Here is an 18,369-nt window from a genome sequence, read left to right as displayed (position 1 = left end):
TGCGAAATAGTTTGGGACCTGAGTCCTTTCTATTTTCCAAATAATTTCCTCCACAGTCTGCTATCCTTGTGCATAATGAATTGCAACCTTAATGAGCTCAACAAAGGAAACTCTTGGAAGATCTCAGAGGCTCCAAAAGAGGATTACACTAGTTTCCAAACACCCTGTACAGAATAAGATAATTTTTAACCTTATTTGATTATTTATTGTTTGTAGACAGAGCACACATAGAGGCTGTAACCAATCACACGATATGTATATGTGCACACACGGATACATATGGAGTAAAGCGGTTGTCACATGCAGGGACATGAAATCACAGCTATTTTTTTTTTTTGTGCTAAGATAGACTCAGAGAGAGGTGAAGGTCACAGCAATAAGAGATAGATACGTAGCCCTGTCACAAGTCAGGGCTTCTTCTGTTTGTTCCTATGGTTATTCCTCACTGAAGAAAAGGAACTGGTATATGGTGTTCTCCAAAAGATGCTGAATTCCCATTGATTGACACAGATCTGTGGGTGCTCGCCACCTTTCACAATCATGCCTGAGGTATCACAAACTGGTCACCAACTTACAGGACATGTTTGAAATTTTGGCCTCTTGCCCAAGGTTGTACGGAATGTGAGTGACAGAACAAGAACCTGAAGCTGGGGCCTGAGGTCCCTGCTCTATGCGAACTGTGTGGTTCCCTCCTGAGGAGAGGATTCATTCACCAATAATCCTGATGGCATTTCTAGGCAAATATCTCCCCACTGCACTACAGATCTTCCTGACTGGGGAGGATGTGGGAAGCTAATGAGGTCTGTCTATTTGGCACCAGCATTCAGCACATCCTGATGGAGACAACATATTTTCTAAAGACAGGGTTGGCAGAACTGAGCCCTTAGTGCATAACTCCCAGATATATTAAACATCAGATGACCATTTAATGGTATCTGCAGTACAGAGATGCTAAAAGTCATTTTTCAATCACAGAGATTGTATTAGGACCATTATTTACTAGCCCACACTGGCTTGGGCTCATATTGAACGCTTGTTGAAGACACTCTTACTCTTAGTGTCAAGAGTGCAATCACTCAGAGTACAGGGGAAGATGACAGTGTGGATAACACTAAAACACTCTATACCACTTAGCTTAATATAATAGAGCCAGCTGGGCAGGAAAGGTCACATCAGGGACTGGTGTACAGTCAGAAGGGGTTGTGTGGGATGAGGTACACAGAGGCAGTAAAAGAAGCTTGAAGATCATGAAGCGGAGCTGGAAGTACTGGTGGGATGGAAATGGAAGAGTACAAACCAGTTCTCCCCAAAGCTGAGCTTGTTTAACCAGACAAAGAGCGGCTAAGAGAGGACCTACATCCCACTAATGGGGAGCTGCAAAGGAGACAGAGTAAGGCTGTTCTTGGAGGTGTGAGGCAAAGAAGATAAGAGGCAGTCAGCACGTGTTGCAATTCCACTTGTTTATAAAAGACAAAAAAGTCACAGTGAGAGAGCAAAACACTGAAACAGGGAGCCAGAGAGGCTGAGGGATTTCCATCCTTGGAGGTCTTCAAATTCAGCTGGATAAGGCCCCAAACAATATCCTCTGCCATTGAAGTTGGCCTTGCTTTAAGGAAGTGGTGGGACAAGTGACCTCCAGAGGTCCCTTCCAACCTAAATTCCACTATGACTCTGAGTCTAGGACCACCTTACACAGCAGGTCATCTTGTTGCTCCTGACACTGTTGTCCTTTCTCCTGCTCTTATTGCTGATTGGGATTTGATACAGTCCTAAGAACAGTGCTCCCCTGCCTCCTGATGGACAGTTTACCTCCACTCACTAAAAAAATTGAGGTTATTAAAGTGAATATACTCTGGAACAATTGGAGCCAGCTAGAAGGGCCTCACCCTCTCAGCTCTTATCTACCCGAGAGACAAAGCCTGAGCCTGCTGCCCTCCATGAGGACAAAGTCATGTGTCCAGGGTAATATTTCAGTTTGTGAACAGTTTCTCATAGATCGAATCTTGGTTGTTCCTCGGTTACAGCCAGCACCTGAACTCCCTGATCCTTACCACAACCAAAAATATAATTCAGGTGATAAGAACAAATTTAATCCCTTCTTTAGTTTTCATCCTGAACCAATAGTAATAAGAGCTATTCTCTGGGTTAGTTTCTAGTCACAACATAAAAGGAAATGATTTCTAGTCGGGTGACAAACACATGGAAGAGAGGAGACTGTTACTCTCAGATGAATTAAAGAAATCCCACTTGATACTCAGGAAAGCAATGTCTGCCATGTCAGACTACACATGAGATAAATAGAACATAACCATCAAAAGCAGATCTAGCTCACAAGCGTACAGGACTAAAACAATGTGAGTTCAGCAGTGCTGAAGGTGTAATCTTTTATTGCCCTAAACACACTAAACTTTGTGTCCTGAGTGCTCACTCTTTGTCCTCTTCTTTAATGTCTACAGAGAGAAAAAAGACAGTTCAGCACCAGCAAAACATTATAGGTAGAGGAGAAAGGCAAACTTGGATCAAACTGGTTAGTTCCTTGCCAATTCAATCACATTGTTGTGTGTGATCCAGTTTATTTCCATAAAGCACAGAGACCTGAGTCCCACACTGGTGGAAGGTCAGTCACACTTAACTGAGGAAGGATTTTGTTGGTATCAGTCTCTTGGGTACAGATGTCTAGTTGTCCACCACAAAAGCTTCAGTAAGAATAAAATCACTTGAAATATTTGGGTCTTGTGTGTGCAGCCATTTGGGTACAATTAGTCCCACTGATGTCAACAGTATCCTAATCACCTCCACAAGGCTGTGAGACACTTCAGAAATTTTTCTATGACGACACATCTCTTATCTCAGGAAAACAAACCTCACTCACTGGAACGTGTTACCTGTGGCAGCAGATGGAGTAGCCAGAGTTGCGTAACTGTACAATCATATCCTGAGATAATGATTTATGACCGCTTTTTCATTAACGTCATTTATGTGAGAACGTTAAAGCTTCTTTCTGTGTACACCCAGAATAGACATAGTGACATCAGGGATATTGTTCCAGACCAGTGCTGGACCAGCAGCGTGGGAGAAAAACCTACTGATGTCCTGCATGGCAGGACATCCCAAAGGTCCAGCTCTCAGGTACGTCAGCAGTCAAGGCTCTCATGCAACTCCCGACTAAATGAACACTTTGGGAAGAAACACGGTGGGATGAACACAGGGACCCTAATGCAAAGAAGCAGTTGTGGCCATTTCGAAAGACAAAAAAAAAAAAAAAAGGTCTTGTTGGAAATACAAAGGGCCAAAAGGGATGGGTGTAAGCAGTAGGATAGCAAGGTTGGGCATCAGCTGGGGGCCCTGGTGTTGAAAGATAAAATCAACAGACTTCGCTAAAGAGAAAAGAGAGTGAAGGCAAGGCAAACTGGGAGATGGCTAATGGCAGGGAGTGACAGAAAGCCAAAAGAGAACACAGAGAAAGAGAGCAGAGTCGAATAAAATGGAGGAAACAGACAGGAACAAACCGCAGTGAAGACCAGGCAGGGTGTGAAGTCCAGCAGCTATGTGGAGGTTATTCCTCTCTGAGTTCTAGCACGGAGATGTGGGAGGGGAGAGAGGAGCTTCTTTGTGAACAGGGAAGTAAATTATCAGTAACGATTTTTCAGGCTTGAGGGAGGTGATCCTTCCTCTCTACATAGCACTAGTGAGACATATCTGGAGGGTTGTGTCCAGCGCTGGGCTCCTTATGCACAACATGGAGTGGGTCCAATGAAGGGTCACAAAAGTGCTTAAGGGCTTAGAGCATCTCATATATGGGAGAGAGGCTGAGACAGCTGGGGCTGTTCAGTCTAGAGAACGAAAAACTCAGGGGGATCTTCATAGAATCATAGGATACCAGGTTGGAAGGGACTTCAAGGATCGTCTAGTCCAACCTTTCAAGGTAAAAATACAGTTTAAATGATTGGGCCCAGCACCCTGTCAAGCTGAGTCTTAAAACTGCCCAATGTAGGGCAAGCCACCACCTCCCTTGGGAGATTATTCCAATGTCTAATTGTCCTCATGGTGAAAGTTTCTCCTGAAGTCCAATCAGAATCTCCCCAGGATTAACTTGTATCCATTACCCCATGTCTTTCCCATGTGACTCCTTGTAAAAACCAAGTCTCCATCTTCTTGGTAGCCACCCTTTATGTACTGGTTCATGGTAATAAGGTCTCCCCTAAGCCTTCTCTTCTCAAGGATGAATACAACCAGTTTTCTCAGCCTTTCTTCATATGACAGGTCTTCCAGTCCTTCGATCATCTTCGTGGCCCTTGTCTGGACCCTTTCCAGCTTGTCCACATCTTTTGTGTATAGTGGGGACCAAAACTGAATGCAGTGTTCAAGGTGTGGTCTGACCAGCACCGAGTAGAGTGGGATAATGACTTCTTTATCTCTGCTGGTGATGCCCTTGTTAACGCAACCCAGCATCCTGTTGGCTTTTTTTGCTGCTGCGGCACACTGTTCACTTGTGTTGTGCACCAAGACCCCCAGGTCCCTTTCCACAGGGCTGCTCTCCAGCCAGGCGGATCCCAGTCTGAGCTGCATTCCTGGGTTATGTATTCCCAGGTGCAAGACCTTACACTTGTCCACCTTGAACTTACTAAGGTTCCTGCTAGCCCACTCCTCCAGCCTGTCCAGGTCTTCCTGGAGGGTGGCTCTCTCTTCTGAAATGTCAACTACCCCACTCATTTTGGTGTCATCTGCAAACTTCACCTCTTCAACTCTTGATCCTATCCATGAGTATCAATAACTGATAGGAAGGTGTAAAGCAGATGGAGCCAGGCCCTTCTCAGTGGTGTCCAGTGACAGGACAAGAGGCAAAGGGCACAAACAGAAATACAGGAAATACCACTTAAGCACAAGAAGAAACTTTTTTACATTTGAGAGTGTTCAAACACTGAAACAGTGTCCCAGCAGGTCACAGAGTCTCCATCCTCGGTGGCATTTAAAACCTAACTGGCCACAGTCCTGGGAAACGTGCTCTGGCTTAGAGCCTGGACTGGTTGATGCCCAGAGGTGCCTCCAAACCTCAGCAATTCTGTCATTCTGTAGCATGTGTAGCCAAACCAGGCTGTCTCACTGGAGGTTCCAGCCCCAAGCACCATAAATAAATGGGCTCAAAACACAGCAGAGACAACCCCCGCTAGGGAGCTGATCCCAATCCTTCTAGACCCAGACTAAAGGAATGACTCCAGTGGGGTTTCTTCAGGCTAGGCAATGTCATTGACAGCAGACCCAAGCTAAGAGCGCTCCAGGTCCTTTTATGTAAGTGGCTCTTCCTACAGTAATTTTCACACTGTGAAACAATCCCATCTTCCACAGCCACCATCAATGCCTTAGCTTCCTGACCCCAGCAATTCCAGCATGCTGATTTGCTTGTCTCCTCTGCCCATGGGAAGAAACTCCTTGCTCTTCAGTGCTCTGTGGGCTGAAGGAGGAAGGATTTGCTCGATATTATTGAGAAAGCTTGAGGCAGGAATGGGACCAGATCCCACAGTTTCCCTGTCTAGTTCCCCCCTCACTGGCCAAGGAAGTTCCATCTGAATAAACGCATCCCAGGTATTGCTGGCTATTTGTTTGGTTTTTTTTTTTCAGGACCTATCTGCGGAAATGCAGAACTTGGGTTAGTCCCCCAGGGCTGGCAAGGACTTCATGGACTGTATTTGATGGGGATATCTCTAGTCGACACATGTCCCTCTCCTCTTGGGCTGGAGAGAAAAAAACACACAGATCCTGGGGAGACAGCGATAAGCAAAGAGCTGAAACAGAGAGGAATCTCTGGTTTAAGAAGTGAGTTTGCTACACATCGGTATTTGCCTCTGCAATGAGCTCTGAGATGCATCGGATAGCATGGTAGGAGGGAGTACAGTGCAGAAGTAACATTCACCTGCAAAGGCTGAAGGGACCTTGTATCCAGAGATGGCATGAAGTTGCAGAGGCTGTGAAGGACCAGCTTGCTTTAGCACACCCTGCACATTCACCAACCCAGCCAAGAAACTTAACCTGCTGTCTTAACTACCAAGGAGGTAACAGCAGGCTGGAGGAGTGCTGTCCTTCATCACAGTCTTTTTCTTTGAAAGTAGTGTCCCATCTTCCCAATGTCCCCAGATTTTCAACACTAATTGACAGCACAAGTGTGGGCACAGTTATCCCTTCTACTGAAGACAAGGGGAGCTTTGTTGACAGCTCCAACGGGCTGGGATGTGGCCTGTGGGAAATAAGATTGGAGTGGAGTGGTCTGCAGATAAGAAAAGGGGATAGGAAGAGCTGACTATCTTCAGTAGTGCAGGTTCTACACACACAAAATTTCACTCAGTTGTCTCCTGAAAATCCCCTCTCTTCGAGACCTTATGTACAGCACGTTAGAAAACAGAATTGCCTGTTCCAAGTCCCCATTAATTTGGGGAAGAATGGAAAAAAGAATGACCGAACGGATCTGGCAGAGCACAATAAAGAGAGCAGTGCCTGGCTGAGCTAAAAGCCCGCTAAAAGCATAGCTGTGATGGAGTTTGTGGCAGAACTCCAATTGACTTCGGCACAGACAGGATTTCGCTACAAGTCCTTATAAAAACAGTGAGGTTAAAGACTCCCCTGTGCTCTCTTACTAACCCGGAAATAAAGAGGCAGTTAGTCTGAGAGAGGTAATTCATCCAGCCATGGAGCCAGCTCACCTGGAAGGGACAGGTCTCTCCAAAGGAGGGGGATTTCAGGCACTGGTAAGTCACGCAGAGCACAGCCGTGCATTATTCATGGTTTGGTTTGGCGCCTGTCCTCACACCTACTGCATGCCTTGTCAAGTTTCAAACGCTGATCGCACAGAGCCACGTGTTGCCCTTGACCGAGCTGGGTTTGTGCTGTCCTGTGAGACGGGCTCCCACACCGCAGTTTCTGCCAGCTGAGTGCTGCTTGCCCATGTTATTGCCTTATGACAGCTGTGAAGCAGCAGACAGGAAGGCAAGTGTACACTGCCTTTCATCAGGTCTCCCCATCTCTGCTGCCTCCAGGGCACATGCCTGACCTCACTGACTGTGCTCTCATCTTACTACCAGAAGGATGGGGCTTTAATTGATTGCACAAACACCACTGCAAACTGATACAGGGAGGAAAACACAGGGATGCTGCTGCCAGCAAAGCCCTCTGGGAGGCAACCTCCTTTGCGTGGAAGCGACTATGCCAAAGTAGGTCTTGTTTCTGAAAGTGCAGGGGCTCAGCAGTGTACTAGAGATGCACCAGTCCCAGGTCAGCAAAAGAGATAACTGGTCTCTGCAGCTGCTAGAAACAAAAGCAGCTGGTTCTTCAGAGCAGGGCTTCTGGGGAGGAACACTGGAAATGGTTTTTCACAATAACCTGAATGAGCATGTGGTGGACACCTGTATATGTGTGTGTGTGTGTCTACAGAATAGGTGAATGCACCCATGGAGTTAAGAAGAGAAAATGATTAAGGACTAGGACACCCTTTGAAGAGCAAAACATTTGTGCACCTGCACCTAGCATAAATGAGGAAATACTCTCAAAAGAAATGCTACAAGGAAAAGTCAGATGTCTTCTGAAAAATCTTTATGCCAAATACAAGAATTATTTCAGAAGGTCCTGGAATTTAATTCAGCTTTAACGACAAATTTCACTGAAAGCTTAGTTATGGACGTACTACGGATCACACTGTTACCCCAGATTATGACAGCAGAATGAGGCTGCCAGCTTTCCTGACTCGCTCTTCTTGGTGAACACAAAACTAACACATACGTGACACAATTACATTATAGATACACAGATGTTGCATGAATGCATGTATGCAGAAAATACGTTCCAGCTGAAGCAGCAGTAGTATAGGCGTCACACTGATAAACCAACAAGAAAACAACTGTCACTGAGAGCTCATCACGTTTCCAGTCTTTATGACGTTAGATGGAAAGTAAAGCTCTTGTCTTTGGAACAGGTGGTTTAGGCTAAACATCAAGAGCAGTAAATGTCAGCAGTGCTTAGACTGCACATCTTACAGAAGTACTTTACACATCTAACACTCATATAGAAATTGAATAAGTCTCCTACTATTGCTGTGACGTCAGCGAGGAATTTACCACAATTACTAAACTCACAACGAGTCATACTACTTCTTTTGAATAGTGACAGCGCAGGTCCAAAGAGAAAGGAACCGTTACACAAAAATTCTGTAATTAAAAAGTTAAAATAAATCTTTCCAACTGACATTTCTTCACGAAGAGCTGTTATACTGAACAGCAAGTGGCCAGGGCAGCAAGGGTCAGGATCTACCTCTAAGCCATTATTAGGCTATTTAGGGACCGCGAGTGGCATGAAGGGGTTGGTGCCTCCAGGAGTCATGTCCCCCAGCATCGCCGAGGGCGCAGCGCTCACGGCAAGCCAGAGAGCAGGCTGCCACCTGCCGTGCTGCCCGACTCTTCCTCAGAGCATCGACCTGCCCTCGCTGCCTCTGGCCCCATTATCAACCCGGGCTACATGTCCCTTTGCTCAAGAGAGTGAAAGGGAGACTCTATAGAAGAGACGCACCCAGAAAAGAAAGCACAGGTGCTGGGGAGAACTGGAAGCAGTGTCATTGTACAGAAAAGGAACTAAGCACTGGTCTTGATCATGCAAAGAAGATAAAATAGAACTAAGAGCTCTGGCTAGGTAATTTGCAGGCACGAAAGTCTGCAGAAATTATGCTAAGAGCTCAGCTGGTATGGTTTTTCAGTCTGTTATTGTTTATGCTGCGTATCTGCATGCACCAAGCCAGCAACAGCACTGAGTTGATAGGCAGTGCTTTGAAAAATGCGAGTGTGCACAGAAGTTTCATGCACAAGATATCTATTTTGTGCTAAATCCTACGTTGTAAGTACTATTAAGGGACTTGAAAGTTACTGAAGAAAACTGTGCTTTCTCTGAAGAGCCCTAGCTTTGCAACAAAGGAGTTTGGGGCAAGTGCTGAACTACAGCAAAATATTTATTGTGAATGAATTCCAGGCTTGTCTGCCTGGGTAATGAGACATTTGAGACCTCCACGCATTACAGCTCACACAGATCTAAGGAAATACAGATTGCCCATGCGAGTAGGGGCAAAGGCAAGCAAAAAAAGCACCATGATCTGATTTTCCTGATAAGGTTCAGATCTTCTTATGTGAAACAGAGGTTTTAAAAGGCGTCTGATCTCCAAAGACACACAGATCAACTGTTAGTTAAGGATATAAGAGATTACAAAACTAAAAGAAACAGAAGTTCAGAGCTAGACTGGAGTCCCTTGACACCTTAGGATGAAGAGTTACTAATATATAAGTTCATTAGAAAGCAGAAAAAAAACCACCACCAAAAAATAAAATAAAAAAACCCCACACAAATAAATGGGAATTAGAGACACTGAAATGATTTGGCGAAGGCAGCATGGTTTCTAAGAGCAGCATCTCTCACTGGGAGAAAAAGGAAAGGAGAAGCCAGTAGAAGTCTGTAGCCAGGCAGGCTCTGTGCTGTTACCAAAGCCAGTCTCTTTATAACCTAGATTAAGAGGAAAGCATGGCAAAAAGAGCAGTGCCCAAACTGTGCAAACTGTGACCAGAGCTTCAGACGGGAGCTTCCCCAGTACATGTAAGTGAAGCAAAAGGAAAAGTATCTTGTTTAGGTACATGCATACAAATACACATCCTGCCTTGATTTGGCTAGCGAGGAACAGGCAATTTGTCAGTGCAAACAGGACACGATTCAGGTCTTGTCCCTCCACAGGAGTTACCCCAGCTACAGTAAGTTGCAGTATTGGTTTGAAACAGAAGAACTAGTTGTGAGGAACTTCTCTGAGGCCAAAATATTGTGCCTTTCTCTGTTTCACCTTAAGTCTGGCACGTGCTTGTGGACCTTCTGTGCCCATGAGAGGGACAGGGCACTTTAGAGAAGAGCCTCAAGCCATCATGAATAAACAATGGAAAGTAGGGCAAAGAGCAGATGAAAGGCATGTGAGTCAGATGAATGAGACAGAAAGGAGTAAAACCAACAAAACCAGAGCATAAAAACACATCAGTGGAAAGAGAAAGAGAGCAGTGACAGCATCCAAGAAAGAAAATCTTCTTTATAGGCCCTATGGCCAGGTGTGTGCTCGTAGCACTCTCTCCCTGCCCTGGAGAGGTATTAAGTTTGATTGTTTGGCTCAAGCAACACACACTAGCAGAGAGCAGAACTGAATGAGCCAGCTGTGACCACAATTTGAAAAACTAATTCTAGAGACGGGTAGTTTTCACAAGCTCCGCTGTTAGTGAAGAGGGCTGAAACTAGCTGTCCTCCAGCAACCCCACTAGCAGCCACAGGGCCCAAGAGCTGTGGTGAGATGCAGCCTGCAGGAAGAGAAAGCCTCCTTTATTTTAAATCAGCATCATGCAAAACGGTCCATGCAGCCTTCCCGGATCTGTGGACAAACAGATCCACTGCCTCCAATTCCTGTTGAAATTCAAAGCTGCAGAGTAAAAATGACAAGAAATGGATCAATTTAACTGCAGTCTCTACATCAGAAAAGGATGTTCATTTATAAAACCAGTGACTGTTATTATTCACAGAGCAGCGGATGTAAAGGCAGAGACCAAAGAAAAGAGTAGCACAAATATCCTTCCTCTTTGTGGCAACAGCAATGCCCTAGGAACAGGGTAACGTGAAGCACTCTGAGCAGGAGGTACTCGCTTCCCTTCTCCCTTTCAAAAGCCCAAACTCTCATCGGACATACTCCATGCAAGGACAGATAGAGAAGACTGCCTTTTAGCAGGACACAGCTAGTTTGCTGGGAAAAATCCCAGCGCTGCTTCTCAGCAGCTACACGAGAACAGCTGGGCTTCCACCACTGCCCCAGGGCCATCACTACCACTGTCTCCCTCTGGCTCACAAGGGCGGGCTTCGGCTGCGCATGAGGCAAGCAATTGGTAACATTTCCAACCCTAGCTGCAGACTACAGACAGCTTCCAGTTTGTGCATTCCTAACTCAGCAGAGAGTGCGACTGTTACTGTTGCTGAGGGCTAAACAAAGGGCATAGAGTGATATTACCAGCAGTGAATTATTTATGTACTGTAGTGTGGGGATTTCGGGTCATGGCACAGGAAGAGAATATTCTGGGTCACCCCTCCTTGCTACAGAAAAACATACCCAGCTTTGAAAGCAAACAGCTGATATTTCTTGTTCGCTGTCAAAGATTCCCTAGTTCATTCCCATACTGAAAGTAAACCAAATAGTCTGCCCACTTAAGAAATGCTTGAGCAAAAAACCCTGACAAAGTGACAAAAACAAACCATTCTCACAAATACAGTCACAGAGCAACAGCAGACAAAATGTGGCTGGGTGTAACTTTCAGAAATCAGCCCCAGCTTCTACCTGGATCCTATAACCATTAAAAAATTGCCTAAGTTTAAAGCATTACAAGTGTTTCTGTAAAATGTTAATATTTTAGCTCTTGTTTTTCAAAGCACTTCCATTTACTGCTCTTAGAAATGAACTTAAGTATCAGTTACTGTCACTGCCCAGCCCAGAATCACAGCAGTGCCTCAGCTTTAAAGGTACGCGGTTGTGCCTGCAAACAAGACCAGATTTTCAGCTCTGAAATGGACACGTATATCTCAGTGCACAGCCAGCCTTTCATTTCACATGAAAGTGACAGTTCTCCTGTGAATGTGTAAACCCTCCTTTCTATCAAAAGACAGAAAATGAGCCCTGCCTCCATCAAAATGTTCTTTCTAACTGAGTTAATAAGGATTTTCTGTAAAAGCTGGATAAGAAATTCTCAGAGAAATAACATCTACACACAGTACTGATAACCAACCATTCATGATGAAATGAAATTTAAAGTGTGATCTTGCTTATGGTGAAGTGCAGGGAAGTCTTGCTTAATCTTCCCTGGGTGTGGGATACTGTTCACAATGGGCTATTTCTAGCCCAGTGTAATAATTTCTGTTTATACTGTTGTTCTTCTCATCCCAGAGGTTTTGGTGGGATGCACACTGAGATTTAATGCTCTTGTCATCACTACAGTGAATTATTCTGGATGTTATGCTTAACTCCAGTTGACACAACCTTAAACACATAGAAATATCTGACTACGTTCTGATTTTCTCCTTCCCTGTTACTCAGCAGCAGTTCTCAGAGACAAAGACAAACCATTCCACTCCTCATATTTACATTCTGCTTAGAGTGCTGATAGCATTTTTCCTCAGACCGATGCAGACCCTGTCTGCTGGAGATGCACCTCATAATATTTAAACCATGGTGCAGTGTTGATCAAGTTCAGGTAACACATCTCTGAAAGGTATAATCTTTTACCAGCTACCATATTATAGAAGTCAATCAACTCCTTAAAACCCTCTGAAAGTCAAGCTTTCCAAGCACTCAATCTGCCATTCATACTTCTACACACAGGTGAATCATTTTACCAGAACTTATCTAAATAAAGAAAAGCAAGCATCAAAGAAATGAAAACATCAGGGATAATTCAGACAAGTCTGGCAGCACTGTCTCTGATTTCCAAGGGTGTAGGATTCAACCCTGTAGCACACTGGAGCTAGAGCAAAAGTACCACATGGGCATCCGAGTCAGATTACCAAATTTAGTGTGAATATAAGGCCCAGACAAAGTTGCCTTGAAGCCAAAAGAGCTGGGGAGTTCAGGAACCAGCCCTTAGTCAAGAAAACACTTAAAAGACCCTGTTTTCTAAGCTACTTTCAGGACCCTTTACTACACAGACACAAGCGACCTAAAAGATATGGCAATATTTTTAACACTGTGAAGTTATTTTCTTACAAAGGCAGAGACGAGGGGCAGGTGGGGTTTGTGGTGGAATACATGGGCCAGATCCTTGGCAAGTGTAAACCAGCATTACTTTCTGTCCTCATTGAAGACACAGTAATTCGCACCAGCCAGCACCCCTGTGTGTGTGTCAGCTTGTAAAGGGAGGAGTCTAAACAAAATGCATCTTCCCAAATAAATAACAACTGCGTCATTCATCTCTTTTTCTTTATAAAAAGCTAAAATTTCCTCCCTCAGACCCTGTTGACTGCGATTGAAGTTCAGCCTTAAAAAAATAGTTGAAGATTTCCATTGTTTTGATTAAAATTTCTTAATGAAAATAATTTTTATAAAGCATTATCTGCTAGAGATAAGGGTTTTCCCCACTCATACTCACAACTGTTCTTACAAGGAAGCTCCTCACCAATTTTTATGTTCAAACATAGGAACCTCTGGGGTTTGTAGCACACAAGTACTCACTTGAAGGGACTTTTTCACCAGAAAAAAAAAAAAAATTCAAAAAACCCCAAACAAACAAAAAAGAACCACTGAGAGAGTACATGCATTTGTCCAAAAGGAGAGTTGTTATAGAAGCCTGACCTTTTGCTTTTAAACAGGACTTTCTCTGACATGTCACGACTGTTCTCTTACTACACCAATGTGTAAAACCACGGAGAAAATGAAAACAAACTACTTCCCTAGCAGCCAGACAGAAAGGACAGGCTACTGGCTGGAGTTATTCGGATTTAGAGGGGGACAGAAAGAAAACAGGGAAGAAAAAGAACACTCCCGGACACCACGGCTTTCCCGCACACCCCTCGCGAGCACAGGCAAAGGCCCCCGCCGGGAGGGCGCAGAGCGGTTCCCTTCTCCCTTCTGGAACCCCCCCCCCCCCGGCCGGTGCGGGCGGGGCAGGGCAGGACCGCGGGGCCCGGGGCGCCCCTGCTGCCCGCGGGGGCGGCGGCCGGTGCCGGGGGGCGGGAGGCGGCTCCGCGCGGCGGGGCGGGACGGAGCTGTCCGCGGTGCTGAAGTCGGGCCCGCGCCCCACCGCACGGGGCCGCGCCGCGGAGGGGCGGAGGAGAGGTGGCGCGGTGCCGCCCCGGGGCAGCATGAGGGGACCCAGAGGGGGAGTGAGAGCGGGTCGGCAGGGATGGTGCAAGGGATGGGGGTGTCCCTGGGCAGATCGTGCCAAGGAGGAACGCTAGGATAGACGGCGGAAAGGGAGAATCCTTTGGCAGGCGGTGGAAAGAGGGAGTTCTTTCCCTCGCAAAGGAGGAAACCCTTGGATGAGTAGTTAAAGGGGGGAGACCTCAAAGCAATGGCGCAATGGAAGATCTTTTGGACGGGTGGCACAAAAGGGGAGCCCTTAAACAGCCGTCGCAAAGGGGAAATCCTCGGAAGGGTGGTGCAAGGGGGAAACCCATGGTCAGCCAGAGCAAAGGATAAAGACTCAACTAGGTAGTTCAAGAGGGGACTCCTTGGATAGGTAGCGCAGTGGGGGAACCCTTGGACAGTGGTGCAAAAGGGGAACCCGTGGACAGCCGGTTCCAAGGTGGAATTCTTGAAGGGGTCATGCAATGGGGAAACTCTTGGACAGCCTGCATGAATGGGAAGCCCTCGGATGGGTGGTTGAAAGGAGGACCCTTTGGATGCAACGGGGAAACCCTTGGACAGACGGTGAAAAGGGGAAACACTTGGAGAGGCAGTGCAAAGGGGGAACCTTTGGAGAGGAGGGTGTCCCTAGACAGAAGGGGTGCTGGAAGGAGGGGGAGGATCGCACCTGTGTATGTTCATCTCCCGGGGCGGGCGCCGCGCCTTGTCGTAGGCCACTTTGGCGAAGACGCCGGCGATGAGCACGAAGGCGATGGCCCCGCACGAGATGTAGACGGTGGCGTTGGTGCTGTCCTTGTCCGGATCGTACTTGTTGGCGTCCCCGTCGGCGCCGTTGCTGCCGTCGGCGGGCAGCGCCCCACTGGCGGTGGTGGGGTGGGCCCACTCGGGGCTCTTGTAGTTGCGGCACAGGCTCTGGTTGAGCTTCTCAGCACGCTTGTTGCAGCAGAAGCGGTAGAAGCAGGTGCCGCAGCAGTAGCGGAAGCCCGTAAGGCTGTTGTTGCACTCGAACTCCTTGTCCCACTGCCCGCTCACGTCGTAGTACCCCCAGCACGTCTCGTACGCCGGGGCCGAGCCCCCGCCGCCGCCCCCGCCGCCGGGGGGCGTCCTGCCGCCGCCCGCGCCCTTGCCGCGCCCGGGCAGCGCCGTGGGAGCGGCAGCCCCCGGGCCCGCCAGCGTCTGGTTGAGGAGCTCCTTGCCCGGTTTGGGGGTCCGCCGCGGTGCCGCCACCCCCTGGGTCCGGTTGCCCTTGGCGCGGGGGGGCCCGGCCGCCTGCGCGGCCAGCAGCAGGGCCAGGAGCTGCAGGGAGAACAGGAGCAGCGGCAGCAGCAGGTGCCGCGGCCCCATGGCGGGGCGAGGCGGGGGCCGCGGGGCGCGGCGGGGCGCGGGGTGGGGTGGGGGGGCGGCGGGCGGGCGGCGCGGGGCTCAGCGGCCGCGGCGCTGCCCCATGGAGGGGGTGGGGGGAGTGGGGGGTCCCGCTGCTGCCGCCCGGCTCTTCAGCGGCGGCTGCCCGGCGCCGAGCGCTTCATGCCGGCGCGCAGCGAGCGGCGGAGCCCGGCGGAGCGGGGCTCGAGGCGGCGGCGGGGTCCCGTGCCGGCCGGTGCTCCTCCGGCGAGGGGCTGCGAGAGACGGGGAGAGGGTCAGAGCGCGCCGCGCCCCGGGCACCCCGGCCCGCCCCCGCCCGCCCGCCCCCCGCCCACGGCCTTACCATGCCGGAGCGGGACTGCAGCGGGGCCGCGGCGCGGCGGAGCAGGCGGGCTGCCCGCGCTCCTCGCGGAGGCGGGGGCGGAGCGGCGCGGAGCTCGGGCGCGGAGCAGGGGCGGGCGCCGAGCCGAGCCGCGCCGCGCCGCGCCGGGCGCTCCGGATTAGGCCCGCCCACCGCTGCCGGGCCCGCTCCTTACATCACTCCGGGCCGGCGTCACCGCCCGCGGGGCGCCGCTTCGCGAACACGCCGGGACGGCTCCCGCGGCTCCCCCGCCGCCCCCCGGCCCGGCCCGGCCCGGCCCGCCCGGGGCAGAGAGCACCGGCACCGGCCCCCGCCCCGCCTGCCCGGGCCGGCGGCGTGCGCGGGAAGGGTCCCTCTAGGGGTGCGCAGGGGGCGGGGTCCCCTCCGGTGAGAGCGAGGTGCGTGCGTGGGGCTGTGGTCCCTACGGAGGGGGGCAGGGATGTGGCCCCTCTAGGTGGGTACGGCCTGTGGCCGCTGTACCTGTCCATGCGGCTCCGGTCCTTACAGGGATGGGCAGGGGATGGGGTCCCTTGGCTGTAGGTGCGCATGGGATGACCGTGCTGACAGAGGCATGCAGGGGGTATGATGGCTGTGGATTTGCAGTCTGTATGGTCCCATATAGTGTGGGCACTGGGTATCATTCCTATAAGCGTGCAGGAGTTTACAGCTCAGTATGTGCAGGGAATATGGTCCCTATGCATGTTTGAGGGCTACATAGACCCTGTAGCGTATGAGTGTTAGCGAGCCTCTGGGCATATGCGGTGGTATGTTCCCTATCCCAGTGCGTGTGGGAGGTATGATTCTTACGGATCTGTGTGAGCAGGCCCTATAAATGTGCACAAGTTGTTTGGGTCAGGGACCCTAGAGACATACGTGGGCTCCTGGGGTAAGGGAGCCTGAGCGGCCATGAGGAAAAACTTCTTTACTCTGAGGGTGACAGAGCACTGGAACAGGCTGCCCAGGGGGTTTGTGGAGTCTCCTTCTCTGGAGATGTTCAAAACCTGCCTGGATGCGGTCCTGTGCGACCTGCTCTGGGTGGTCCTGCTTTGGCAGGGGGGTTGGACTAGGTGATCTCTAGAGGTCTCTTCCAACACCTGCCAGTCTGTGATTGATTCTGTGTTTCTGTGGATGTCCAAGCAGGTCTGCTCCAGGCAGCTCAGGAACAGAGCTCCCTCGCCTCTCTGGGAGGTTCCTGTCCCAGGGCAGTGCCCGCAGCACAACCTGGTGCTGGGCAGAGGTTGCTCCCAGGGCTGTCAGGCCATGCTGCCCACCAGGGCTGTGCTGTCCCCACTGCCCTGCCACCCCCCAGCACAGGGGCATGCTTCCAAGGCTTCAGAGGCATTGCCACACCAGCCTGGGGCTGTTGGCACCTGCCTGGGAAGGTGTACTGAGTCCAGCTGAGTCCCAGCTCCCTGCTGCAGGGGCTCAGCTATTGCACTCAGGGTAGAGAAGGCATCCCCCACCCCAGCCTGTCTGATACACTTCCCACTTCTTCAAATTGGTTCCCTTCCAGAGCAGCTCTGCGGTGCTGTAGGGATGGGCTAGCGATGCCTTGGGCATCATACCCAGAGACCCAGGAACAGCCATCACATGTTTGTTTAAGGCAGTTTTGAGCAAGCGTCCTGCAGGTGCAGAAGGTTTCACTGCTGTGAGCCACTGGGCTCTCATGCTAGAATTTCCTCAAAGTCCTGGTGTTTCCCCCGTGTCCCATTGCAAACTAAACTAAAGCCTTTACAAACATTTCCTGAAGACATACAAGGCATTGCCAGCTGTAAGGACACATAGAGGACAGAGAGGAATCACAGCAAAAAGGAGCACATGAAGAGCATAACTGAAGTGATGCCCTGTAGCTGCAGGCAAGCAGTTTTCAGGAGAGTGGGGAGGCAAGGTGTAGGGGGTGAGAGGGCAGTGGAAAGGAGAAACCATCCCTGAAAATCCCCTTCTCTGTATCTCACACCCTGTGAATCATTTCCTCAAGGTACCTAGGTCTGAATGCCCACAGCTCATGGCTCTGGGCATTTTATAACTCTCTTAGGAGCCCCTGTGGGCTGGGAGGTTGGCAAAGAAAGCTTTAGCTCTGCCATCTAAATCTGCTCCGATGCTAGAGAACACCTGGGGAAACCTTCCTTCCTCAAGAGGACCCACTCTGCGGTGGCCCTAGGAGCACTGTGTTTAAGGGGGGTGCCCCCAGGTAAATCAACACCATGGAGTCCCCAGGCCTCAGCAGTACCTGACCCCAAACTCAAAAGTGAGGCAGAGGGAGGCAGCCTAAGATCAGTGTGGCATATGACCAGCCAGATAGGAGTCTGAGCCAGTTTAACACATATACCCTTCTGAACCCTGGATACTGTGAGCCCAGGTCATCTGTCCTCCCTTTGGGGATACATCAAAGGTTGTAAAGCAGATTTGGCTGATACTGGGAGGCCATCTCCAAACATTATGGGCCTTCCAGCTCCCCAGCACGGCTTCAGCAAAATTACCAAAATCTCCAGACCTGAGCTGCCTTGAAACTCTGTCCCTGCTTCTCCAAGGTAGGTGCTCTGCAAAGTGAAGGAGGCATCAGGATGTAATAATCTGCATCTTCCCCTCATCTGGTTGTTCCCTGCACACTGTTCCATACAGGAACTGAGGTCTCTGCAGAGGCTCTGCTCTGGAGAGGGGAGCTATCGCTCTCAGAAAACCCATCATCCTCTCCCGTGTGGGCAAGGATACCTGCTGAAGGCAATCCTCAGGGACAAGGTCCGTAGTTCTT

At 49.7% G+C, this 18,369-nt stretch overlaps 1 protein-coding gene across 1 annotated transcript in view; it reads right to left on the bottom strand.

The window, feature by feature from the left end:
* The window catches only part of SHISA6 (shisa family member 6), a 265,438-nt gene extending 250,200 nt beyond the window's left edge, over nucleotides 1–15,238 (bottom strand). The window contains exon 1 of the mRNA XM_086473488.1: nucleotides 14,562–15,238. Coding sequence (XP_086329614.1) covers nucleotides 14,562–15,238 — 677 coding nt within the window. The remainder of the gene's footprint in view (nucleotides 1–14,561) is intronic.
* Nucleotides 15,239–18,369: the final 3,131 nt, after the last annotated feature.

Source organism: Leptosomus discolor, chromosome 15 (genome assembly GCF_034619465.1).
Source record: "Leptosomus discolor isolate bLepDis1 chromosome 15, bLepDis1.hap2, whole genome shotgun sequence".
Taxonomy (NCBI): domain Eukaryota; kingdom Metazoa; phylum Chordata; class Aves; order Leptosomiformes; family Leptosomidae; genus Leptosomus; species Leptosomus discolor.
Note: the sequence above shows the minus strand (reverse complement) of the source record. Positions and strands in the feature narration are given on the sequence as shown.